This window comes from Empidonax traillii, unplaced genomic scaffold (genome assembly GCF_003031625.1).
Source record: "Empidonax traillii isolate 1590-97213 ecotype Southwest subspecies unplaced genomic scaffold, ASM303162v1 scaffold5:size3517227, whole genome shotgun sequence".
NCBI classification, from domain to species: Eukaryota; Metazoa; Chordata; class Aves; order Passeriformes; family Tyrannidae; genus Empidonax; species Empidonax traillii.
In genome coordinates this window covers 3439645-3467415 of record NW_020955198.1, presented here as the reverse complement: position 1 = coordinate 3467415, position 27771 = coordinate 3439645, and the positions used below count along the sequence as shown (strand labels likewise).

Below are 27771 nucleotides of genomic sequence, written 5' to 3'. Positions count from 1 at the left end.
TGCACATTGGGGCAGAACAGAGCAACTAAGATTGTCTGGTGTATAAAAGATACCAACAAATTCACCTTTTGTGTCAGAGCTAAGAAAACAATAAAGGCTGAGAGTAGGAATGTTGACAAAGGGTTTTATAAATTCAACAAAGATGGCAAATACTGTAAATCAGTCTTTTAGTATATATAAACCTTCTTACAGGGACTTGGAAAAAATTCTTTGTCTGTTTTATAACATCTCAGCCAAAATCTCATTAAAAACCGGAATGCAATCAATTCGTACACATTTTTAAGCAGTGAGCAAATGTGAACCTCTGTAAGACTACAATTTTTCCAGTGGCAAAGCCTCACTGTTTCTCTTTCCATTTCTCTCACAGCCCAGAGGCTGTGCCCTTGACAGCTCTGCACACTGAGAATCTCTCCTGAAAGACCCCTGGGAGAGCAAGCTCATACTGTACCTTGCTTTGCTGAGAAACAACCAGACTCTTCCATGATACACTCCCGTGAAGACATTCAAACAAAATTATAAAACTTTCTTAGATAATTGCCTCTAACTGCTTGGCATCACAGATCTTGAGCACAAAAATAATGTGTGATTTGGGTTAGCTTTGAGATTTCTCTGTATTTTCTTAGATAGAAAAGAAATTTATGTAATTAAGGTAGGAATGTCAGCTTTAAGAGAAGATCTTTTTTCTTTTTGCCTTTATTTTGAGAGCTTGCAAAATCATTGTTTTTAAGTTTTGAACGAACAAGATGTTAAATTTTAAAATAAGGAACAATTTTTCCATTATCATTCCAATACAAAGTTGAAAAGCTAGGAATCCTTATTTTCCAGCATCCTTGGAAGTATTTCCAAAGTTTTCAATGCTAGAAGTTGTTTTGGTTTGGGGTTTTTTAGCAGGTATTTTTAAGACTTAGAATAAGTTTTGATACTGTGTATGTGTGCATTTGTAGGTTTTTCTCTTGTTTGATTGACTTAGATATAAAGCATATCATGTTTGAGACCTCTGAGCAGTATGAATTTTGATTTCTGGAAGGTAAATAAGTGAGAGCTTGGAGAAAATAGAAGATGGCTTTACTGTCCTTCCCTGACTTTCCCAAACAATCTTTGATATTAAAACTTTTTGAACTAAATTCTTGACTGTGAAAGTGGTGAGTCACTGGAACAGATTGCCCAGTTAAGTTGTGAATTCCCCATCCCTGGAAGTGTTCAAGTCCAGGTTGCATGGGGCTCTGAGCAACTAGGTCTAGCAAGAGGTGTCCCTGCCCATGGCAGGGGGGTTGGAACTAGATGATCTTTAAGGTTCCTTCCAACCCAAACCATTTTATAATTCTAGGATTAAATAAAAACTCCGGACCTTTGATTGGCTTTTTCTTTGGGAAATTTAAATGGACACATACCAACAGAGAGGCTAATAGTGCTATCTCATCTTCAAGGCTGGGAAATAACACAGAGACCTTTGTTTTGGCTTTGATTTAGATAATAACAGGTATAGTTTTGCTCTTTATTTTATTAGTGAAATAGGACTAGCAGAGTGAGAGCCTGACTAATAGCTAGGAGGATTCCTGGGAATTCTGATTGTAAAATGATAGTAACATGATAAGGGCATCAGAAAATTTCAATAATAAACTCTTGTAAAAGGGTGGGAAACTGTTTTAGCTAGCCATTCAGTATTAGGTCACATGAAGCACTGTATGACAGACTACAGAGAGCAGAGTCCTTTATTTGAAGAGTGGAAGAGACAGAATGCCTTGAAGATACAGTCAATAGCTGTGAAACTAAAGTTGTTAACAGATGCAAAAAAAGTTAGAGCATCATCCCCAAAATCCTGTGGTATTTGGTGTTGCTATTTTACTGTTTATTATTACTGTTATGGTTAGTAGCTATGATGTGCTAGATTTTGTCCAGACAGCAGAGAAAACGGATGAGGAAAGAAGTGTAATGCAGGCTTTTATGTCCAAGTCAACTTGATTTAATGGAAGTAACATTGTAAAGGAAGGACTGGGGTTGGGAACCTCATGGGTTAGGACAGGGAGAACTTATAGGCTGCTGAAGGAGAACTGAACAGTTGAAATGGGGTAACAGAAGTAAAATGGGTGATAAGGCAGAAAAGGACTAATTTTCTTAATGCCTACCTAAAGCAGTTAATTCCCAGTGTATTTTTCTGTTGTACTGCAGATAGTTTGTCGCTGGACCCTGAAGTCTCAAAGGCAAATGCCTATGGTTTCACTGGCTGCTTGTCCTCTGTTCAGTACAACCACATCGCTCCCCTGAAAGCTGCCTTACGCCATCCCAGCGTTGCTCCTGTGACCGTCAAAGGTTCCTTGACTGAATCCAACTGTGCATCCATGATGGATGCTGATGTGAACACAGCAACAACAATATATTCTTCATCAGGTATGTCCTGCCAAGAGGGTAATGGGGAGTTTAAATGATGTTGTAGAATTAGATTTCCTTCCTTTTTGCTGGAATACAACTGTGACAGTATAAATATCAGAACAGGAGAGCAACATTTTCTCTCAGAATTTAGGGGTGTTGAGAATGGGCATCGGGATAAGTCAAGGGTCCTTTAAAAGTCCTTTAAAAATCCAAGTTCCTGGATTACCTAAAACATGCTTAGAACAAACAAAAAATCCTAAAGCTCTAGTGGAAACAGCATTGGACTTATCATTATGCACCTGATTTGCCACTCCTGTCCACTCCAGACAACTCCAGTGGCTTCAGATCTCAAAGGAGAACATAAATGTTACACACGTTCTATATCCCAGTGGTGATGAAGCAATAGAAGTCATACAACAAACAAGTCAAATTTATTCCCATCCTATGAGAAATGAACAAAAACTCTCGTAAAATTCCCTTGACACGTGTGTGTGACTTCCATTGAATGCTTGTGCTTCATTCTCTCAGGCTAAAGAGAAAGAGCACTACTTGAGCAGTACCAGTAAGATAATCCCAATAGTTTGTATATCTTTTGCAATCTTGAAACCGTCCTCTGGGAATCTTAAGTATTTTGCATATGTGAATTTGTATGCAGAGAAGGAAACTGAGAGCAGCTGGAAGTGTTGTCACCATGAGCAGGAACAATCAAGTTACTGCTTCAGTCACCAGTGGATGAGGCAGAATTCTTAATGACCAGAAAGGGGTACAAATTAAGGGGTGTTTTTTGCACCTTGACCTCTAAAGCCACTTCCTTTTTTTTTTTGATAACTAATAAAACTCTGGTTTAAATCATAATACAATTCCTTTTACATCTGTACTTGCATCAAAGCCCCATTTCCTGCAGCTTCTGCCTAAGATATTCAGCAGAAAACAAATGATGCTATTAGCATTCTGCATAGGGAAAAAGGCTGCTGATTACTCTTGAGAGCGGCTGGCAATGTGCGTGTGCTTCTCCCCAGCCCCCCACTTTCCTCTCCTCGCCTGGAGCTGTCCAAGGTATCTACTCTGATGCACGGAAGGAATGTGTCTTGTGAGTACTGAGTGGGCAATGATACTGAAAATATGAACTCCTTGCCCTGTGATCTGTCACCTCGATGATGTCATTTTTCTAAGGAGTTTAGAAAGCAGTAAAACCTGAGGCTCAGAACTGCCGGTCAGAACACAGAGTGTAGCATTCAGACTTAAATATTTAAAGCATACAATCAGTTGCACTCTATTGTCAAGGTTAAGCAGTGTTACCTCAGAAGTGCAGAATTATTATAAAAGCTCATCCCTGTCTTTGCCACTCTGTGCTCTAAAATATGATTTCCTCTCAATATGATGAATTAACTGACATTACTGTCTCACTATTCACACTGGATTTGATTAAAGCCTGAATAAGATCTTAGAACGAGTGAATTCTGAAGACTTCATGTATTTAAATGCTACAGTAAGAGCACTGGGCGGTAGATTCTTATTTTAAAAAAATTCCAATTTGTAGCAAATTATTCTTTGTATAGATGTACTTGAGAATTACATTTATACATGGAAAGGACACATTTTAAGAAATAAAAAGAAAACAGAGTTAAGGATTAGCTTTCAAATTTACTGCTCATATCTCAATTCATCACTTCCCATTTTCTCATTATTGAGTGTCTGAAAAGAAAAATAGAACTTCAAAGGAGACTGTACATGTCTGTGTCTATTTTCTAATGTACAGATACAACAAAAAGCCCTCTAGGAAAACTCTTTAAATGTGTGAAAAAAGCTTTCTATATTTAAAACTTGAAAACAGTTGAAGCTATTTTCTTCAGAAAGGAATACTTGTGTTCAAGAAAGTTTCCTCTCAGACAGATACGGAATAAAATCTATTCATCATGGCTCAGTTATCCGAATACATTCTTTCTGATTAAGAAACAGAATGAAAGGTGACTTACTGTGTATTTTTATATTTAGTGAAGGTCTGCAGATCCCCTTCTTCCTTGCTGAGGCACGTGTAGAGGTTTGGCATTCTGAACTCTACACTGATGACAGAGACAAAATGTACTTTTACTGTGGTATTTTTTCTTAATACTAAAATACTTTAAAAATGACAGGGCAGATTCAGCTGTGTGAATGGTGGAGTTTTGAGCTGTCTGTCTATTTTAGCTGAAGAGCAGGTCTTCATGCATTTAAAGTAAAAAATGTCAAATACTTTTATAAGTCAGAAACTACATAGAAAGATTTTGCTACAGAGGCACCTTAAACAGTGAAGTCCCTTTCTCACTGTGCTAGTTGTGCTGGACCCAGTATTTCCAAACAAGTTGCAACTCGCTGGGGATGTGCCAGGACAGCCTTGGCTGTAGCACCTATGAGATGGTGAAGTTCAGGACCCTCAACATAAGGAAAAAAAGCAGAAAGCATGACTGCAAAACCAGACTTCAGCAGAAGAACCTTTGACCTGCTCATGGACCTGCTTGGAAGAATGACACAGTATACTGCTCTGGTGAGAAGATGGACCCAGGAGATCTGTTTCAAGGATGATCTCCTCCAGGATCAAGAATGGTCCATCCCAATAAGCAGGATATCTAGCAAAGGTGGCAGGAGGCCCAGAGAGGTTGTAAAGTGTTTGTCCTTAGATATATTCAAAACCCAAATGGATACAGCCCTGAAAAACTTGCTGTAGTAGACTGATTTGAGTAGGAGTTTGGATTAGAGGATTTCTAGAGGAGCCTTCCAACCTCAGAAGTGCCTTAGTTTTATCTAAAAGGAGAAGAATGTCCTGTTTAAGTCTCAAATAAGGCCCAGTATTACTTTCCCTTGGCTTCAGAGTTGTATTCCCACTGGAAATGGTTCTGCTGTTGCATGCCGTCTGCTGCACCGTAACAAACCCTCCTCTACTTGTATACTGATTTTATTTCTCAGGCAAATATATTTCGTATGGCCTGTGTCTGTTGGTCTCCATTCTGAAACTGATCTTCAACATTTGTTCTGGTTTCCTCTCAGTGCTTAAATTCTGGTAACAGCAGCCAAAAAATAGTGGAGGGCTAGTCACATCTAGTGTCAAATCTTACATAATCTTTTAGGCATAATTAATGTCTTATATAATTTTTAAGGTAGAAATTTAATTTAATGCTTTTTCATACATACTTATTAGTTTTTCATTACTCTTTTTGACTACTACCATGCACTGGATACCAGCTGGAGATTTTTCTCTAGTACAGGAAGACTGTTGTAGAACAGACATGAATTTTTGATTGTAACTGATTTCACTGGTGTCAGCTGAGGGCTAGGATAAAAAATACTTCACCAAGCTTCCGCCTCTGAAAGTTAAATCATCTTGAGTCTAAAATAAGGATTGTCCTCTCCTAGTTTGTGGAAAGAAATAGGTGAGTCACGCTGTCAATCTTTGACAGCCATCTTAGGGTATAAGTATTCTTAGATTCCTTTCCTCTTTTACTAAATAAAAAGTGCCTAAATTACTAATTTTGATTTATATAAATAATTCTGAGATACTGAAAAATAAAGCAAGATGAATCTACCATCATGTCCATAATTATTATTACCAATCCTGACCTAATTTTGAATTTGGCCTCAAAGGCCTGAGATTAGGCTAAATAACCTTCATATTTCCTTTTCAACATAACTTTTTCTGTGATGTTATCTATATATATATGTGTGTGTGTGTAAAAATACATTTTTATTCCCATTCCACTCCCACAAACATAATAGATGAGATGAAGCATTGCCATGACTATTTGTTTCTTGGGAATGTCACCCTAAGCACACAGTATCCAAGCAAGGAGGCTCTTGTAAATAGGCCTGAGTGTTCAAATCTGTCATTAACATTTGACATTCAGTGGTGACATTGAATATATTGGACGTATTCAGTTGACCCCAGAAGTCCCTTCTGTGTCTGTAGCTCAGTCATGAGTCATGGACTTTATGTATGGGGAACCTTGACTTTCAGTATCTGTGTGATTGATTAGAAATCCTTCTACCCCTAAAACTAGCAAGTGGAGTTGCATCTTTTAGAACATCAAAGCCTCTTTGAGGCTTATGTCTTCTGCATCTTTCTAGGGCTGGTATCACTGACGTAGAGAATAAGAAAAAAGTGTGCCCTTTAAGAACCCATATAGCCCAAAGCCACATCACAAATTCAGGACCACCTGACCCACAAATATTATATTGTTGCTTGTTTCAGTAAAATTCATCTTCTTCAGCAATGGCATAGCAAAATGTGGCTGAATAAGTCACTAAGGCAAGGATGTTCAATTACAGTAAACACTGCAACACCAAATTTCTGAACTGGGCTTCCACCTCTTGCATCAGAAAGATCAGTTTGGCAAATCAGTGTATAGTACACAGCAGAGACAGTGATCCCTAACTCCCTTCCTACATACATTCTCTGGAGGCTTGTAAAGGAGAGAAACACAAATATGAATCCTGTCAAAGGAGAAAGTAAGCTGAAGAGAACAGAAAAATGTGAAGGTGCAGAAAAGCTAGATTCAGTTATCAGTAAAAACACATGGCATTTTCTGAAACATGCAGTATTAAAAAGTAAGTACCCTGCTCTAACTACACTGACTTCAAGGAGGACTTGACCTCTCAGATTGGGAGCTGAATTTGAAACAGCTGTGGGCTATTTGACTCAGTGTTTCAGTGACAGTCACTTATAGACAAAGCACAAGAGAGCTAGAACATCAAGGAGCCTTTAATGTAGGAATCAATTACTCAAGCCCTTCTGTTTTGGATCCAATTTGACCACTGCATTTCTGCAACTGAGATGAGAACATCCCCTCCCAGAAGCTGTCCCAAGCAGAGACTCCTTCTCTTCTTGGGATTGAATTCAACTTGAATATCTGTATCTACAAATGTAGGTCATGTCTGAATCTGTCTAGTGACCCTTTCCTTTGGCTTCTCTCTGATATTGTTTCTTAAGTAACAAAAAAAAAAACAACAAAAAAAACCCAAACAAACAAAAAAACCCCAAACAAACAAAAAACCAACAACAACAACAACAAAAAACCAACCAAACAAAAAACCCAAACCAAACCAAAAAAACAGCTCTAACTGAGAAAAGCTCCTAATGGGCTATTTAATTCAAATGCCTCTCTGACTCTTCTGACAAACTGAAACATTACTTACAGATGTTGGTGTTAGTCTGTTTCCTTCTAAATATACCCTTAACAGACTTTGTTCCTGAAGATGTAGAATAAAATTGTTCTGCAAACTCACTTTATTTTTCAGAGCTTCTGGTTAAGTTCTCCAATACCCCAAATCCCATCTATTGAAAACAAATTAGAATTCATGAGAGTAAGAGGACACTTCTGTCTATACCACAGAGAAAATGAACACAGGTGATATAGAAAATAAGTTCTGTTTTGTTTAACCAACTGCAGATCCTTTCGGGAAGACAGATGAAAGAGAACCTCTCACCAATGCAGTCAGAAGTGATTCAGCTGTGATTGGAGGTAACTTTGTTTTTAAAGATTACAGTAGAAAAATAATTCTGTCAAAGCAAACATCTAGGAGACTTTAAATCTGGGCTCTATGAAATCTACCTGAAGTTTTTTTATAGTATGATGCAGGTCTAGTATTTGCTGTATTTACTAGTGCATACCTGTATCAATCTCCCTAGGTAGGCAGTTGCATTATGGATTACTGTGGCCACACATGGATCATCAAGAACCTGAGTCTTCTAAAATATAAACAAACTCTGTCTGTCTACCTGCCTGCTTGAGCAGGGGATTTGGACAAGATGACCTCCCGAGATCCCAGCCATTCTCTAATTCCATATGATTCTGCATTCTAAGGCCCAACTGTCTAGTAATTGTTTTACACACAGCCCTGCTGAGACCCTCTGCACAGTATTCACATATCCCATACTTCTGGAGCTCTCTCTTTGCAGTCTGGTGGGGTAGTGGAACTCACTAGGTCATATGAAAGTATTTATATACTAGAGAAAATTGTCCTCCTAATTTCATGTATGACTTAAATTTTCCTGTAACACCCTAGAAGACAATTTATCTCTGTTTATTTTATAGGGTGCCCAGTAGCAAGCGGCCTTTGATAATATCGAAAAGCTATAAACCGAAGTGTAGAAGGCTCATGCAAGGTTTACAGAGATAACACAGAAGAAAATATGAGAGAGCAAGAATTTGTATGAACATATAGATCTAGCTTTTCAAAAGTAAACACGCTGAACCAACTGTACTTCCAGTGAAAGCAAAATTTGATGGAAATTAGGTCAATTACATCAATACTTGCTGCTTTAAATGGTCTTAAGATGAAAAAATGAAAATAAAAACTAACAGGGAGGGTATGATAGAGGCATGTGGTTGTATACAGACTGAGATGAACTGATCTATCATATCTACTAGCTGCTGTGAATTGGTAATGCATTTTTGAGGTAATTGGACTTTCTGTTTTGGTTTTTACTCTTTCTATCCTTTCTTTTTTACCTCTTTACAGGTGTAATAGCAGTTGTGATATTCATCATCTTTTGTATCATTGCCATCATGAGCAGATTCCTCTATCAGCACAAACAAGCACATCGAAGTAGTCAGAAAAAGGAGAAAGAATACCCAGAAAACCTCGAGAGCAACTTTAAAGCTGACATTGACTTGCAGAACACAGTGAGCGAGTGCAAACGGGAATATTTTATCTGATGGACAATGCAATTTATTCTTACTCCCTTATCCTTGTTTTCTTTGTTCCTTTATTCCTTTCTTCCTTCCTTATTTTCTTTTTTGAAAAATTTTTTTAAGCATTCATTTTTTGCTATTCCATTTGGAAAAGCCCACCCTGCACAAGAAACACTGAGAACGATCACAGTGCCTCATTCTCTGCACAAGAACCTGGCAATCACAATTTACTTCTTCAGCTCAAGAGACCTGTTATCCCATCCTACACAAAATAAGATCCACATGCACATCCTTGTGTCTGCTGTCAGTTTTTGGATGTTTCAAAGTCCTACATTTATTTGTGTTTTTTTTCCTCTGGAGCTATTTAAGTCATCACTGTTACAGTAGAGCTGGACTATGTAAAGTACAGGTAAAGTAGTTGAACACATAGCTCTAGAGGTACTGGGACAGGATAGAGCAAAAGAATGAGACAAAACCACCTGATTTCTTTCATGGGCTCATTTACAACAATCATAAAAAATTGGCCAAATTCTCAAATGTTGATATATTGTCTATTGATTTAAATGGCGTTATGTTAATTTATACCATTTGAGAAGCTGGTATGACGTAAAGGAAAATAAAACTGTCCTCATTAAGCTCCTTCCCCCAACCTCCTGTCCTTTTACTGTAACTTTTAGGCTTCTCAGTACTTTTCCAAAAATATATGTATCAACAATAAATGTCATTCCCATTCACTTCTTCCACCTCCATCTTGTAAGGCTGGCTATGTAGACCCAACATACTCTAGCATAACTAGCTGAAGCATGGAAAATAGTAGCTTGAATCTCCAAGGGTTTTAGGAAGCTGCTAGGACTTAGGTGCTCTATATTTGTCTGAAATTTTAGAAATGCAGCATATGCCTGTTCATGCCATATGGAGGATTATCACGCACTGAGGTTAAACACTGTTGCTGCTGTGGAAAAAAAGAAATACATAGATGAGAGAAAAACAAAAATAGTTTACTCTTAAACATGATGCACATCTTCTGCAGGTTTTTTAAAAAAAAAAAAAAATCCAAATACTCAAAAACACTCTCCCAAAACTCCATGTGAGATTGATTGGTATTTCCTGTTTGTAAAAGCTGAAATACCTTCTCCAAAACTAAATAGAGAGAGGTCTGATGTCACATCTAAAAAGATTAATATTTGAACAACTCTGTTTACAAGGAATAACATTAGAGAAACAAAAAAGATCCCAAATACTCTTACTTCAAATTAAACTTCTTTTTTTTTTTCCTAAAGTCTTCTGTCCTTTCCTGATTGAGAACAATACTGAAGACTAAAATTATACCCATATTACTTGTGCTGTATGGTTACAATGTGAGGCTGAAAAACCATCTTTTCAGTCACAGACAACCTAAGAGTCAGAAATGTAGGAGTCCCCGCAAGGGAGGTTTGCACTCCATGTTGTTTCCATGTGACATCTGTCTTCTCAGGGATTCTAAAGAGCATGTCGAATTTGCTGTCAGACTTAAAAGTTCCTGACAGGAGTTGAATGCAGCCCACAGTTAAGGGAAAAAAAAATCTTATTCATTGCAGTACTCTTGATAAGAATTAATTCAAGACAAATAATTGTACAGCTGAATCTCTTTCTTTGCCCTACGCCCTTGTGCAGTCATCCTGGGGTTTCCACATGAGGGTCCTTTTTACATAAAATCAAAGAATCACAGTATGAGGTAATAAGCCACAGCAAGCTAGAGATGAGCTTACCCATGCAACAGGTGCTATTTTTCTAGGCAGTGCATTGCAAAGGTATGTAACTATTTATTTGTGGGATTTTTATGAGAGGAGAGAGCAGGCAAGGAAGAATAAATGAAACACAGTTTGGATATAATGATTCTTCACCACTTCTTTGGAGCGTCCAGTGAAGAGAAAGCAATCTTAGAATTATATCATTCTCATGTGAAGAGGAATATGTGAGACCACCTCTTAACTGAGCAATTTTATGAAGTCATTTATATTGAAATTAGTATTAGTGCTGTTCTTCCTCAATCATGATCAACAACAGCCACATGCTGGCTGTTTCACGTGATTATTGAGAGTGTTTCTGTGTGATGAGATGTGTAATAATGGACTCATGACCCTGAGATTATCTCAGCTGGTTAGAGCATGGTACTAACAATGCCAAGATCATGGGTTTGTATCCCTGTATAGGCCATTCACTTGAGAATTGGACTCAGTGATCCTTGTGGATCGCTTCCAACTCAGAATAATCTGTGATCTGTGATTAGCTGTTTTCTTTACGTTGCTTTATCTTTTGCAGTAAACTCCTGGCAAAGCAATTATTTTTATTCCTTCCTTTCCCCAGATGAAGCTGCTTTTTTTGGCATGGCAGGAGGGGAGGAATAAGAGAGTTCATGGGCTCCTATTTGGGTCCATATTTGAGTCATCTTCTCTGAAATGGCCTGTGTATGGGACATCTCCGAACTCCCAATGTGCTTAATTGGTTTTATGAAGAGTGGAATAGGAAGGAGGGGAATACACCCAGTTGTGTCTTTTTCTCTAGATGAACAGCAGATACAAAACATCCTTCTGCTTTCCTACATGTTAGTTTCCAGGAATAAAACTACTACAGAGTGTAGCAATAAAGCGAAAATCAGCTCCAGCAGCGGATTAGCTGGAAAAGGGAGATTGAGCAACAAAGCAGAGTCCTCTCATTTCTTATGTAAACAAATTGCTTTCAGCCATCATAGGATCTGATTCTGCAAGATGCTAAGCTTTCTCAAGCAGGACCAAGTTCTCATTACCAAAGGTAAATATTAGTGTTGCTGCAAACATTTCGGATATAGCTCAGTGGCTCAGTCCCAGGCCAGAGGACAAGTGTAGTGGCAATGCTCTGTGCCAGCCCACATCTGGCAAAACATTGTCAAGTGGTTGATTTGTCCATTTTTCCTTATCCTCTTTTAATATAGCCCAGGCTGGTAAAACGCTTTGAAAATTTACCTATGTTGGTGTGCATCTGTAAAAAGAAAGAACTGCACATACATAAATGCATAACTATACAGAGACATGTGCATCTATACTTATGAATGTACTGAAATGGGAATATTCTTATGCTACAGGACTGAATCAATGAACACATTTGTATGGACTTCTAAATTAAGATGCCAAAATTCTTCTTATTAAATGGTAGCTAAAAGATACTATATGAAGTACGCTAATACTAACTCCTTTCTTTTTTTTTTAATTGCTTTGTTCTAATGTTTTCTTTAGTGAGGGCATAAGCGGAATTCCTTCATATCAGTTAAAGGCAACTAATAATATTTTTTTATAAAAAAGAAGAATTTTTTTTTTCTTTTTCCGCAGTTTAAATTAGACCTTTTCCCCATTTATTACAAGCCATTTCTCTTATTTTGGTTAAAATTTCTCTTTAATTGTGGTAGTTTTTCTTTTAGCTATTATTCTAGATAATATTTTTCAGTAAACATAAAATAATAGTTTTTAAGCATAAAATATCATGTTTAATTTCAATGGAAAACTTGAGACTGTCAAAGAACTGTTGGAGGCTTTCTTCCTTCTCCCAAGAGAAGTTTCATAATAAAAGTAAGGGACTGGTAGAAGGATAGTAAGTATCTTTTTTTTTTTTTTTTTTTCTCTTGGTGATATGATATGTAACCTCTGAAAATTATTAGTGCTAGGCAGGGATTTTTAGACTGTGAAATTACTAAGTATCTTAGATATGGATTTGGGCTCTGCAAATTCTTGTTTTCCATAAAAGACTTGGCCAATAACCATGCTTATAAAGATATTTAGTCATGCAGTCTGAGCTGGATGCCTGGAAGGACTGTCTGAGAATCCCAGTGCCTGGTTGTAGAAAACAAAGGAAGGTTGTCTGTCGGAAAGCTGAATCCAACTAACTTTCAGTGTGACATAGGCTACCATCTGGGTGAAGGGTGGGCTTTCAAAGGAATTTGATATGAGGTGAATGTGGGTGGATCAATGCTTAAGTTACTGTAGAATATGAGCATTTAACTCAAATTAATTCTAGTAGAATTTCAGCTCCTGCCTTGCTGTGAAATGTTTTAATATACAACAAGAAATTTAAATACCTTTGAAAATTGAGTCCCATTTCTCTTTTGGAAATAAAATATTGGTCCTCAGTAAGTCACCTATGTAATTGGCAGTTAGTATTTCATCTGTCCTTATTCACTTGCTAGAGACAAGACAGCGTGAGTGTTTTGGGTAAATCTGCAACATTTTTATTTTTAACAATTTTTAACTTTTTTTATTTTTTCTTGGTTTTTCCATGGCTCAGCACAAAGCCAAACAAAAGACACAGTTTTAACTTACATTGGTTAAACCAGAATTCTTATCTGGGTGAATATAACTGTGAAACCCAGACATATGGAGTTGTACTGTTATCAAATTGTGTTCAGTCGTGAGATGCCTCTGATATTTAAGTCAAAACTGATAGCAAAATTACAAACATAGGATGTTTACTCTCTGCCTTATTTTAACATGATATAGTTAGACTTAATTCATCTTATTTATTAATTGCCCAATTTTTATAGAGTGAGCCAAATCCTTATTTTAATAACATTTTTGACTATATTAGAATTTAGCTGATCACATGTTTCACATATTGGGTGAGAAGCAATCAATACATCACATTGTTTCACTATGGTGAGGGGTTATGAATCTTATCCTAATGAAGTCAGCTATCGATTTTGCTGAACATAAGATTGAGTCCTAGACCTATGAAAGCACTTGGATATTGCTTTTATCTGAGTCTTTTGGGTTTGTTTCATTTCGCATTTGGTTTTACCTGCTACCTGTTTTACGCTTGTCATCCAGTCCAGTCCAGCCCTGTGGTTAATGAGGACAGGGCAAATGTCTCAAAAATCCTTTAAGATTAAATGAATCGCTAGAGATGCATCTTTCTCTCCATTGATTATAGAGACAGGGTAGTCTCCTGGCAATAGGTTAGCTACTTCTAGCAGAATTTGCTTACACATCAGAATTTTACACTAGCTTTGCAGATCCCGTAAACACATCTGCACAGATCTTATAAGTGACTTGGGTTTTTTTTACTGAGATGACAGCTGGGGTCAAGGAAGGACCCCTCCTTGCATCTAAAATTACACTAGACATCTGTGCCTAGTAAATTCACCCATCTACTTGTAGCCAAATATATGAAAATCAAGTGTCAAAATACCTATTTGAGCCAGTGACAATCCGGTCCCTAATATGTGGGGCTTGGAAAAGGTAAATTCTCCTTCCAGTGTATTCTAAATCCAATATCCATTTTTTGCCTCGTGTGGGAGCTTTGGCAGATCGAATACATGTAGGCAGATCCACGCACTTCCTAATCTAAATCTAACTCAGCTCCCTCAGGTGACTTTCTAGCCCTGAATGTCTGGTGCCATTTGAGAGGAACTAGGGTATCTTTGCAGCTCCAGTAAGGATGCAAGTCTCCTATCTGTCATATCTTGCATCTGTTAGCTCCAAGCAGATATGTCTGATACCTGCTGGCTTTTCAAATTACAGTGAGTGCCCATCCAGGACTCCTAAGTTCTTGATGAGCTGAATCCCTGAAAAAAAAAATAAATCTCATCTTCAGAATAAAATCAACTTCCTTTTCATGAGTGTAAGCCAAGCGGTTAACACGTGTCCTAAACGTCAACAAGAGTGTGGAGGAGCCAGAACTTAATCCCTTTGTGCTCCACCATCTCATGTCATTGCTGTCTGTTGATGTCACCTATACAAAGCTTACCATAAATAAGACTAGATTCAAGTATTGTTCTGCACTGCCAGTTTTTCACAAAGGGTTTTTTAAATTTATTTTTCAGAAAGCAACACTTTGTAAAAGACTCAAGCAAAGTGTGAGACCTTGTGAGGCTCTCTAAGACAAGTGCTATTTCAAATCTTTCATGCAATTTTTTAATGCCTACTTACCAACAAGCCAAGTGATATAGTTACATCCCTGCCAAACCAGGGGCCTTATCCAGAGTCTTTGGAGGTTAGTGGGAGACCTCTTGGTGACTACAGCTGGAGTTGCACAATGCCCTTGAAGATTTTGAGGATTTTCTTCACAAGTTACTATCACAGCTTCAAAGCATGATTTGTTCCCTGCACTTTACTGCACTTCCTTTCCAAATGAAAAGTTCTTCATGTCCTCTTTCAGTGTGGGCGGCCTCCTCCTCTGTTCTCCTTTTGTACACAAAACTTCTAACCACACAGTTCTTTTGGGTCTGGAGTAGTTTTTTCTTTTATTGTTTACTTTGAGTCATGCATATAGGAGCTTGGATATATCAATGTATTGGTACTTATTTTTGTGATCTTTTGCACTAAGTTACTCTGACAAAAAACAAAAACTCGGAAAAAAAAAAAAGCACACTTTCTGGTGAACTATTGTAATTTGTAAGCTCGTTGTTTGTTGTTTGTAATGTGCTGAGTCTACAAGCCGAGCTAAGGAAGGATTAAGGCAACAGTTTGTGTTGACAGTGTCACTCCACATCTAGTTCACCTGTTTTCTTTTTCTCTCCTTTTTGCTTTAACATATGGAGCTATCAGATTGGTGGTAGGAGGCAGAGGAACTTGTTTTACAGTTCTAACTAAGATTATGATTTTTCTTCTGGCAGTCACAGAAACCAAAATGTCAGCTTTGTGCTCTAACCAGAAGGGAAACTGCATTCCATCATGTAGATGTAGTCACCTAGAGATGGTGACCTCTAAGGGGAAATGGGGACATTAACACTCCAAACTGAAATTACGATGAGGCAGTGAAGGAGGCAAAACTCCCAGAAAAATTACGCTTTTTGAACACACATGGTAACCATCACATGGATATGAGGGTTTCAGGTATTTCTGGTTGGGGTTTACCATGGAATGAATTACTAGTTAGCCTGCCAAAGCATAGCCTTGATTGTCCTGATGATTTGTAAAGTATCAGAGATGTGCTTCAAACATGGGAGAGGATTTCAAAGCTCTGGCTGATGCTGCTCTGAAGCTCTACACTTAGACCACTGGAACTCTCCCAGATAACCCAAAGGAGAACTGGGGATGGTTTCCCTCAACAAATCATAACATTTAATGAAACATTGGGTACAACAGGTGATCCAAAGAATGGAGTTTGCTTAGAGACTTACTCTCCCCATCCCTCCCTCATTTAGGATGCTTGTGGCAGCTTTTCTCTAAACTCATGATAGCTTTTCACATTGCAACACCATTTGCTTCTTGATATGCTGGTCATTACTCTCTTCACAAATTTGAATCCCACAACCCTGAGGAGAGTCCATTTGATATGATTTCTGCATGAGAAATTATTTACTCACTTTAGCATGCCCTTCAGCGTTCCTTCTTATATCATTTAGGCAACAGCATTTCTGGTGTGTTTTGTCATTGCTGCCAATGCAGCACACACATTGTTATGAAAGAAGAATGATTGTTTCTGAGATAAAGCTTAGGTACAGCCAGTCACAACCTCACTGTGTACTCCGACACCCAAACCCACACTATGAAGTTCCAGGAGCTTACAAGAGCAAACAGGTACATTTTTTTTTTTCAGACATCCATTCATATAAATCTCTGTGAGTTTTGCAAATGAAATACGTAACATAGACTGTTGTATCTATATGATAGAGAAATTGTAGTACCTGACATGCTCTGAAACCTACTTCGTGAAAGAAACAGAGCCAGCTTCAGACCTGCTTGTAATCCTGTTTAGGTCAATGTAGATACATCACAGATAAATTTAGCCTCCTACTGCCCTTAGGCAAAGGCATTGATGATCCCCTGTAAACTGGGGTTGACACACATGAATTCAAGTCAGGACCTTATATTCATCATCCTTCACTGCTGTCAACAAGAGTTGCATTCACTGAAATTGTGTTGTCTTCTAGCAGAACTGTGGATAAAACTTGGGATAAGGCAATGAACTTCAGTTTCACATAAGCCCATGACACAGCTTAAGTCACCTTCGGGAGTTTCTGGAAATGTGTGTATGGGGAAGGGTGGTCTTTGGGTGAAGTTTTGCCATCCGACTTGGGAGCCCACCCACTGACTTTGAAAGGATTTTATGGGATTTTTTCTGGAGTCCACTCCTGAGTGGATTGTGGTGAAGTGCACAATACTTGAAAAATAAAGGCACCCTAAAAAAAAAAAAAAAAAAAAAAGTCAAAAAGACAGCTGAGATTAAATATTTGTAATAATAATAAAAAAAGAATCTTTCTACAGATGAGCCCTTCATGATTCATTTTATTTTGTTTTACTCAAATTGTATTAACTAAATCTCTCAGAACTCTGTTCATTTCAGTAGCAAAGGGAAAAAAAAAAAGATTTTTTTTTTTTAATGGTCCATCCAAGGTTAATGCAAAAGTCTCTCAGTTACAGTAAAAAGCAAAATGGAGATTTAGATTATTCTCCTTTCACTATCTGGTTTTCTAAAGAAAATTCCACAGGACGTTGCCTCAGTCTAAGTCAGTTTTGTAGACAATGTAACATGTCTTAATACCCTGTTTGGGGGTTGAAAAAATTTAGCCTTAGCTTCTTTTGTTTTCTATGGTTACTGTTGTACAGAAGAAAGACTTAAACTGTAAGTAATGTATATTTAATAAAAAAAGACTTTTTGTATGATTTTGTGTGGAAGACAAATGCCTCCTCCTGTGTTTTTATTTTATCTTCTAGCTGAATGAACATTAAAAAGTGCTGATTACAGGAAATCTAATTTTTAGCTGTTTACATGTTAACTCTAAGCCAACACATCTCACTGGATATTAATAAAAGCTGAAGTGCCCACAATCAGGATTTATTGATTTCAGCTACGCGTAAAAGTGAGTGTCAGAGGATATCTGGTCATCATCCAAATCCCTGACACAACTCATAACTGCTGGTTTGCAGCACCCAGCGTGGGGTGGGTGCATAAGGGCACAGATTCCCATTCTGGTTAAAAGTCATGTCTAGAGAGATGCCGTGGTTCTGGTTAGACAGCATGCCTCGTCATAGCTCTGTAGCTTTCCAGGCACCCATGCACACATGTGGGCACACACACGTGCTTTGTCCCCAGCCTGCCATGCATAAAGTGTGTCCTGCTTCACTCGTGGATCCCCAGGAGGCAAAATTAACAAGGGTCTGTAGTCCTGGGTGGAGGTGTGCTCTCTGGCAGGACAGCTTTGCAGTACCTGCTTTGGGGTTTTACAAGCACAATGCCCATCTCGTGAATCTGATCCTGCCTTCCACAGGCATCCCAGACCACAGCCAGCCATGTATCATGCAGGCACCAAAGCCATCCTGCCCCAACAGAAAACTGCTGGTGTCCCCTTGTCCATGGCTGGTGCAGGAAAGGTGTTTATACATCACTTGATTAGACAAAACTTCAAGTTATAATTAATCCCACACTAAGTTACTTTACCCAGGGGGAAAAAAAAAAAAAAAAAAAAAAAAAAAAAAAAAAAGAAAAAAAAAAAAGAAGCGGGGAAGAGCTATATAAATCTTTCAGCCTTTTTTCTTCACAGTTAATATAGTGGGAGCAGTAACCTTATGAAGGCTTGTAAGGACAGTACAGACTCCTACAATTTTTAATCCAGGCCTTGAAATTTAAATCTGCATGGTTTATGGTCCAGAAATGTCAATGTGTATATTTTCCATTTTTCTGAGTGGAGAGAAATTATTTTCTTCTTCTTTAACATCTGGGAGGGGGGGGAGTTTAACCTCCCCCATGATTTTGGGGGTGTTTGGCATTTTTTGGTAGGTTTTTTTCAAAGCATTTTGCTTCTTTCTTCCTGAACAGGAATGCAATGAGTTAAAGACATTATTCAGAAGGTTACATTAAATAATTCCACTAGTGTAATGAAAATGCATATATCTATTTGGCAGCCTGACAAAACATCATTTATTGCAGTTTATGGCTAGTTAGCAATGTCTGGAAGAAGGGACAAGTTACCATCATGGGTTGCAGTCAAATCTTCCTCAGCACCTGCTGTCCTTTTCTATCAGGCAGAACTAAAAAAAAGAATTCACCTCTTTTGCAACTTCCACATAAGCAGCAGGTTTTTTATGTTAACACTTTATTCCTTCAACTAAAGGCCCCTTGGCAAATGTATACAGGCAAATACCATTAAGTGAATACTGCTGTGAAAGAAAGGTAGGAGAGCCCTGCTACAGTCAGCTGTGTTTTTTTTTTTTGCTTTTTTTTCCCACAGTGTATTAGGTAGCTGCAGTCAGTGTTTATTTTTCTATACCTGTTAGTCTAGCAAGTAATCAGAAAAAGCTGCCATACACAGCCATATTGTTCTTCCAAACCCCCATACCAGTGGTGTCTGTACTTTTCTTAGATTGAGATAATTTCTTTTCCTTTAGAAAAGCCTAAGCTAAATAGCCTTTGCCTCAGTTTAAGCCCATTACAGCTTGTCCTACTGACAAAAGAATGAAAAGAACAGCTCTATCCCTTCCTGTCATGCAGCAACCCTTTTTCTCTGTTTGACTGCCTTAATCATCTTCTTAGTTATCTTATCTGCCCAGCTCCCCATACTCTTCAGCTCCCTTGATTTCAGACAAACCAACCCTACTTCCTTACACCTTTCCTTGCATTTTTTTTTTTTTAAAACCTATATAATCACAGAGAACAGCCTGGTAAGAACTTAATGTTTCATTTTACCAGCTGGGGTGTCAAAATTTACTGTAGTACAACTAATCTACAGAAGATACTTTTTTCTCTACCCCAAATTATTTTCCTCAGCCCTACTCCCTGCACCCTTTTCTAACAAAATGTCATCAGACCTCTACAGTGATGGTGGCCAAACCACACTTCAAATCCAAAACACTGAAACTTGACTCCATCAACAGTATAACTTAGAGGCTACTACAAACCACTCACACACAACAAGTACTATTGTGGGAAGAAATCCACTGTGTGATGGAATACAGTGCTTCTGCCTCATTAGGAGTTACAAAGGGATGGTCAGTTTTCTAAATGACCAGTTCATTCCCACTTTGCAAGGTGTTGGGCAGTAGGAATTTAGAAGCTGGCAGGTTTGTCAGATCTCTGCTTTATCCTTTCCTTAACAAGGACACTATACCCAAGCACAAGGTGGATCTTTGCCATTACTAAGATACTGCTACAGAGAAAAAAATATTTAATGTGGAAGGGATATTTTGTGTCTTACAGGCTTTAGTGTAAAATAATTTGTAATAAACAGGACAGAGCGGGAAATGAACAGGATTTGGTGGAGAGAATGTGTGGATACTGAATGTGTGAAAGGCAACAAACTGCTATATAACAAATGAGGAATTCAGCATGAGAGAGTTCAGTGTCAATAACCTAAGTTAACAGTCTGCTAGACAGATTATATGTTTAAAATGAAGCACTTTTTCCTGAATGAAGGATTGTGCAGACAACTGGTCATGAGGTAGGAATATAAGTGTTAACAAAATAAGTGAAAAGTACAGTGGACTTTTTCCATATAGATGGCAGAGCTAGGTAGTGGTCCTAGGAGCTGATGCCTAAAATATAACAGTTCTCCTGATGAGACAACTGCGGGGGATGGAGTGACAAAAAGATTTTTTTTTTGTTAATTTTTTAGTGGCAGGAAATTTTATGTTTCTTTTAAATTTTGAATCCCATCCTAAGTCTTGCTTAGGACCTTCTATTCTTTAAGGTAATCCCTCACTTGGATTTAGCTGGGGAGTAAGAAAACCAGAAACAGTGTCTCTACTGATTTATCTCAATCGTAGTTTGGCATAGTAAGTAGTCACTTGGCAGGACCGCAACTGTAGGACTTCTCTGCCTCTCTGAACCCATTTATGTGTGAAGTCCTCCACAAGCACTGTATGCCTGAGCTTTATGCAAAAGACTAAGACCCACATTTAAGGCCTGTTTTTATTGATATACTGACACACACACACCCTGAGTTCCCCATTCACATCAAATATTCTCAAGGTCTGTGCCTTTCAGGCCATGCCTCAAAGAGGAGCTTCCTTGACCAGACATCAGCTCTGTTTCCTATTACTTCTGGTGCCCAGGATAAGGGAACACCTCAACCCCCTATGTTAAGCAAAAATCTCCCTTCATTAGTTCACCCTGTCCTCCTAAAAGGCAGCAAGCTGTTGTGAAGAAAGAATATATCTGCTTTCAACTGGCAGGAGATAATTTAAAAAGTGATAGGGAGGTGATGTTATGGCTCTGTTTCGCCCACCAACACTGCCAAGAGTTTAATAAATATTGCAACAAGATAATGATTGCAGAAGGAAAGGATTTTTTTTTCCCCCAAGTAGACTGTTATGCAGGATCCTTACAATCTGATCCAGAGGCTTCTCCACATTTAGAAGTTAAAACAATTCTGTAGACTGAGTCCAAAGGGATTTCATCTATCTGCTAGGGCAGATGATGGTCCTGGGATCTGAAACCCTGTATATCACTTTAAGAAACTACTGTGAGAAGGAAAGACAGTTACTTCTCAAGACCAATATTGGTTTATATAAGCATATACAGATATATATATATATACACTCACTCACCCAATATATAAACAACTTCTATACACGCATAAAATACATACACACTACAAAAGTGTATGTATATATGGGGTGTGTATATATATGTTTATATGTATAAGCCCCCACTGGCATGGACTTCCACTTCTCAGCTATTGAAAAAAACCCTTAATCACTTTCTCCATGGAATAAATTCCTTCCTTCACAGCAGGAGGACCTGAGTTTGCTGATGCAAGAGAAGTTATGCACTGCTTCTTGCCTGTTATGTGGTATTTAACAGCCTAAATCCCACTTGTTGACTGGCACAAAATACCCACAAGGTTCGTGCATTTGGGACCACAGTTCAAGTGCTGAGCTGCTTCCATGTAAAGAGAAATACTGACTTTGGAGGCTGCTTTGAATCTAAGTGACACATGGGATTAATATGGTGGATGCCTGAAGAAATGGAAACTCATTCTTTTGATGGTGATAATGAGGACAATTAGTGAATGGATTATGATTCACTAAAAGAGACAGGAGATAACGAGCTGTGAATTAGCCAATATATAAATATCATGGTGTTTTCTAAAAAGGCTCCTTTATATTTGCCTCAGCTGCTATCTTTCCTGTTGTGGCTCTAGCATGGCTGCTGCTCACTGTTAAGGTTACATGTTGATGCCATTGAATAAATAATACAAGACAATAATGAATATTTCCATTATGAAATTGCTATTAAAACAATCAAACAAGCTGATCATCTTAGGGGAAAGATCGAACATCTGAATGCAAAGAAAAATCAAATTGCAAGTTTATTACAAAATTGTCTCTGAAGAATATTTTTTAGTGCTTTGTGAAGATTTTCATTAAGTGGGAGCTCCATGAGAAAGACTATGGAAATGCTCTTCAAAGAAGAGTGGCAGCAGCTCTCTGAAACATAACGAGATCTGCAAAACGGGCTTCTGTTGCCGATGGAGCTGGCGGGTCCAGCAGCAAGACAGCATTTTGTAGATAAGAGAACTGTGTTTGAAAGGGAGCCTAACAGGATAGGATAGCTCAGGGAGCTCAGGGGGCTCCTGAGCTCAGGCATTTTTGTGATTTTTGACAGGCAGTGCATCCTCCCAGCTCTGTGGCCACTGCTGTTCCACTCCAGCAATGGCAGGCTTGGGTCTGGGGGAGTGCCTACAGAAACTATTTCCCAGGATGGAAACATTCACAGCAGTACTACATGTATGTACCAAAGAAATGCTTTTTGGATCTGGAACCATATTCAAACTATAGTGTATTCAAAAATCCTTCTGGCTAAGGATTATGTTTCAGGCTCAGTCTAGCAACATATTCATGTAAACTAAACAGAAGAGGTGTTTGTTGCCCTGGTAGGGAATTAATTAGACTTAAATTTGCATTAAATTTAACAGTGCTCTCATAATATGTTAAAATCTTGGTGAAAGAGTTGTGAATATTTTTGAGACTTTAAGCTTTTGTGGTCCAAATTTCCATGATATTTTCTCATCTATTGACAATTGCCACCTTATGCCAAAAAACTGTCAATATCTGCTAGATTCAGAGTAGAGCTTCCATTACCAAATCTCTCTTTGTTCTTTTCTTAGTCTAGTACAAGAAAAAATCTCTAAAGAAATACTATGAGGAGGTTACTTTTGGTCTCCAAAATACAAAGATACAACAAGCTTCTCCTTGCCGCCAAACATAAAGTACACCATAAAGGCCACAGAAAGAGATCCAGAACTAGGACAAAAAAAATTATTCAGCCACAAGGATTTGAATCAGAGCAAATTCCAGCTCCATTTAGAAGAGTTTAAATTTACAGTTCCAGTATTGCACTAATTTGATCCATTTGGGCAGGATCAGTGAGCAGGAACCACATAAACATATAATTCACTTCCATGGGCTTTTGAATGTTCAGCATCCCAAAACAGCCTGATCCTGAATATGCAAAACCAGTACTGTTATTATCAGTGTTCCTTTCCAGGTTTAACATTATGCATAATTGGAAAAAAATTGGCATTCACATCTAGAAAATCATATTGCACGTTTTGAGTCTAGCTCTCATACGTATGCACTTTGTTACTTTCTCTCTCTCACAGAATACCTGACCAAGAGTCCAAACACAAACCTACAGCATTTGTAGGCCCATAAAGGGGGGCAATGTGGGCAGGACTAGAAAGAATTTATGTCTGTTGAGAAGGTAACAGACAGATGCTGATGCTTACTGAGTATAGATAAAAAATCTAGGAACAGGATTCTTCTAATGATTAAATGGAAATTGATGCCTTTCTGAGGTGAGACACTGTCCTCTACTTGAAATTATGCAAATGTGAGGCTGAAATCTATCCTGATTGATTGAGAAGGGTGAGATTCAGCTTCATGTTGAGTAACGTAATTTAGAGGTTCAATTTACTTCCTTAAAATACAGTTGTAGTAACATTTGCACTATTTAACACAATTGTATGGTTGGCAGACATGATAGAGGACTTCATATGAAAGACCAGAATAAGAGATAAAGAAGCAGTAGTGTGCCCAAAAATGTTTATAATGACACCAGATGCTAGTATTTAGGCAATCCAATTTCACCCTTAACTCACTTGTCAATACATAAATGTAGGCTTACTTTGCAAGCTGAATCTCTCACACAAAATGTGAAGCTGCAACAGCTGCATTCATATGTGCATATGCACACACACACACACACACATACACACACATAGAACATGCAGATTGCAAACTTAAACAGAGCACACCTTTGCACAGTTTCAAAACATGATCAGAGTGCAGAGTTTTGCAGTATAAGTGCGCATTTTAATCAAATCTATATTTTTTTCACACACTGGCACAAAATCCAGAGAAGTCACAGGTCTGCAAGATAACCCTCTGACTTCATGAACAGCATGAAATCTGGATGTTTCCTATTGTATTCTCAGTAGAAAAGGTTGCAGAGGAAGGAAAACAGGCTTGCTGCTAAGCATCTGCACCTTACAGGCAAAAAACAAATTTCAAAGGGGATCTGCCAGAAGGAAGATTTCTCAGGGGTACAGTGATAAGGGAGATGTTTAGGTTTAAAGAGGCATTGAACTAAAAATAATCAGCATAGTTAAAAAAATATTGAGCAGCTGTTTTCCACAGCTAATGTTCACCATATGCAGGCTTGGAGTTTTTGACATTCAGGTGAAACAGTGGAGCTGACTGATTTTCACAAGTCTTGCATCTGGGATGTCGGGACACACTGACATTTCAACTCAAAACTGTCCCCTGCCTTCCCACTCCACCCCATCGCTGCTTAAGAGCCTTTAAGCAGTTCACCAGTACCTGAGCCAAAGTCCCTAGTTCCCTAGAAAATCAGCAGGAATTTTCCCAATTATGTCACTAAGTCAAAGCTATCTTCTGAGTGAGTCAGAAGGGATCTTTACTTTTCCCACTTGTACTGTTCCAGCAGCTTTCCTATCATTGCCCAGAATTGTCAAACAGTCCGTGTCCTCTCTTTCAGTATCCTCACATTGTTACAGCTTATCCCCATTCAAAGTACTCAAAAACTGCTTTTCGAGAGATACTACATTTGAAACTTTATCTTGATATTTCTTATGTTTAGATTTTTTTGTGTGTTTTGGGTTTTTTTAAATTTTTTTGTGTATAAAAAACCTCTACTGCTAAATAGGTGTCTTAACCTTCTCCACCCAACCAAAAGTTCTTTCCACTAGTTTGCACTACAGACTATGCTATTCAGAACAAACAAATTATACCATAATAAAATCCTTCATAGTTCATTGTAATTATGCTACCAAAGAATTACTGACTTACCCTTCACCTCATTAGCATCTTTATAGTACAGTTAACTAATGCAATGTGTAGGCCAAATTCACTAGTAACTATTAAGGACTAGATCACCTTGAGAGCTCTACATTTATATCATTAAAACCCAGTGAAACTTAATGCTACTTAGAAATGAATCAAGCTCAAAATTTCTGCTGATTAAAGCTGAGTTACGCTTTGTAGCCCTCTGACAAAGTTCTGGCTGAAATACAATAACATCAAATAATAAATAATTTTCTTTCTCCTGCATTTCCTTATCCCTAGAGAAGTGGGAGAACTCTGGTTTGGGTTTTTTCATTGTTGTTTTTTCTTCCCCTAAGTCCCTAAAGCATTAATTAGCTGCTTATATTTTTCTCCACCAAGTAATAGATAGTGACGCAGTTTGTTAACCCAGCTAGGACATTTATCCCAGAACTAGCATCCCTTGTTATTAATACACAACTTCCATGGGATTACACTTACTGCATTACCTTCTAAACCATTACCACAATATCTCAGCAGGAATTTCCCAAGATAATTTCTTACTTTACCTACAGATTTGTTTTTTGAAATATTATCACTTTTTCAGCTTTGTATAGTCCTCTGGTTTTGCTGAATGGTAGCTTGGTGTCCTCTGAATGCTGAGAATTGTCATGCATCATAACACTCATGAATTCTCACCCTCATCCTCCAGAGAGATATCCAATTCTCTCTGTTTGCTTACTTTTGCAGTTATTAATTTTTCTTCTTCATCAACTAAATCTGTCCTCAAGGGTCAACTATAGACCTAAATGAGATCTCACTCTCTTTCTCTCCCACACCTTTCTTTCTCTAGCTACCTTTTCACCTCTCTGCAAGTAGAAGGCTCATAAAATCTTTTAGGGCTAATTGTGGAAGGTTAATGGATGTTTTGATCTCTATTTGATATTTAAATCATATGAATGCAGGAAGAGGTGATAGCGTAGTAAAACCCTTTGAAATTTGTACCATTAAAACTGACTCACTGTGTAACTTGGCCAAAATGTTTGGTACCAACACAAGCTGAAGCTAGTAGGAATATTGCCTGTTTCAAGGAGTAGAAAACAAGCTTGTTCACCCCTAAGTGTATCTGTGTGATCTTGATTCATGGAAAGATTCTAATGATACAATTGTGTTTAAACCAATACTGTAAGCCATTGTAAAATGGAAATTCAGATTTGGGTCACCAAGACTGGCTGCAAGATTTTACGGATTAGGATTTCTGAAGCCACCTAAAAGGGAAAGGTTTATAGAAAACAAATATAAATCTGGGTAATAATAAGAATTCTGAAGGCAGTTTTAATGGAAAAACAGTGATTTATTTGCATATAAACAGTTTGCAGAAATGTGAAGATTTTGTCAACATTTTCATGAGTTATTCAAAATCTTCTAAAGAATATGAAATATGCCATATTAATAAGGCTAGAAAGTTGTGCTCAGATGCTTATCACACGGCAATGGAGTAAAGGTGAAATTGTTTGCAACTATTTGAAAGAAAAACAAACGCTCTCTCAAAAACACTGCATTTTCTTCACGATAAGTTGTCAAAAATATTATTCAGCTGCTTATTTGGGATGAAAAGGCCCTTTGCAATGCCAGCCTTTTCAGGGGACCCAAATGCATAATTTTTCCTACTACTCTGGCAAAGTGCTAGTGGAATTTCTCTCTCACATTAAAGTCTGCTGTTTGCCTCCATCTACAGCTCTGAGGTCCCTTGTGGTAGAGTTGCTGGGAAAATTGTAAGTCATATCTCTGAAAAATTACCCAAATTCCACACACACTCCTACATCTGAAATTTTTCTCCTTTTTTGTTATTTGTTTCAGTCATAACAAATATCTCCTGCCTAGCCTTTGCTGTATAATGGAATAACTGGCAATGGGACATTTAACTTACTAGACTTCTGTAGTGCAGAAATTGCACAAAAAAGCCTAAGCTGACTTAAAAGTCTTTCAGCATTACAGCGCTTGTGGTAGAGCTTTGGAGAAAGTATGAGGACTAGGTCAACAAGGGCAGAAGACTTTTATTACCTTTGCCTTAAAGCAAGTGGCACAGAGAAGTAAAAACTTTGCTTTTTCCTGTGGCAGGAACTTCCCTGGCAGTCACCAAAGCATCAACCCACATGTCATGCTGCAGGATAGCTGTGCTCACAGCATATGGAGGAGGTATAGCTGCTTCAGCATTGCTTTCCACCACCACCAGTAGTCCTAATTTAATGCTGTTGCCACTCTCTCTGCCCTTGCTGCCCCTCCTGTGCAGCATTTTCTTGCAGAAGCCAGTGGGGATGCCTTGACTAGAAGGAGAGGAAACACCACTGGGAGAAGGGGGAGCTTCAGGGGAGCCCCCATTATCCAGGTGAATCTTCCTCTAAGGTTTCTGAGTCCCAAAGGTAAACACTTTCAAGAGTCATAGAAAGATCTCTGTATTGGGAGGGAAATACAAAGAGTCAAATATTTACAGGGTGTATTGGAAA

At 38.1% G+C, this 27771-nt stretch overlaps 1 protein-coding gene across 1 annotated transcript in view; it reads left to right on the top strand.

The window, feature by feature from the left end:
• LOC114055682 (contactin-associated protein-like 5) overlaps window positions 1-9320 on the top strand; it is a gene marked incomplete at its 5' end in the record, with an annotated part of 53494 nt that extends 44174 nt beyond the window's left edge. Inside the window, 3 exons of the mRNA XM_027880073.1 lie at window positions 2170-2388; window positions 7791-7862; window positions 8863-9320. Of these exons, the coding sequence (XP_027735874.1) occupies window positions 2170-2388; window positions 7791-7862; window positions 8863-9059 (488 nt within the window). The remainder of the gene's footprint in view (window positions 1-2169; window positions 2389-7790; window positions 7863-8862) is intronic.
• Window positions 9321-27771: the final 18451 nt, after the last annotated feature.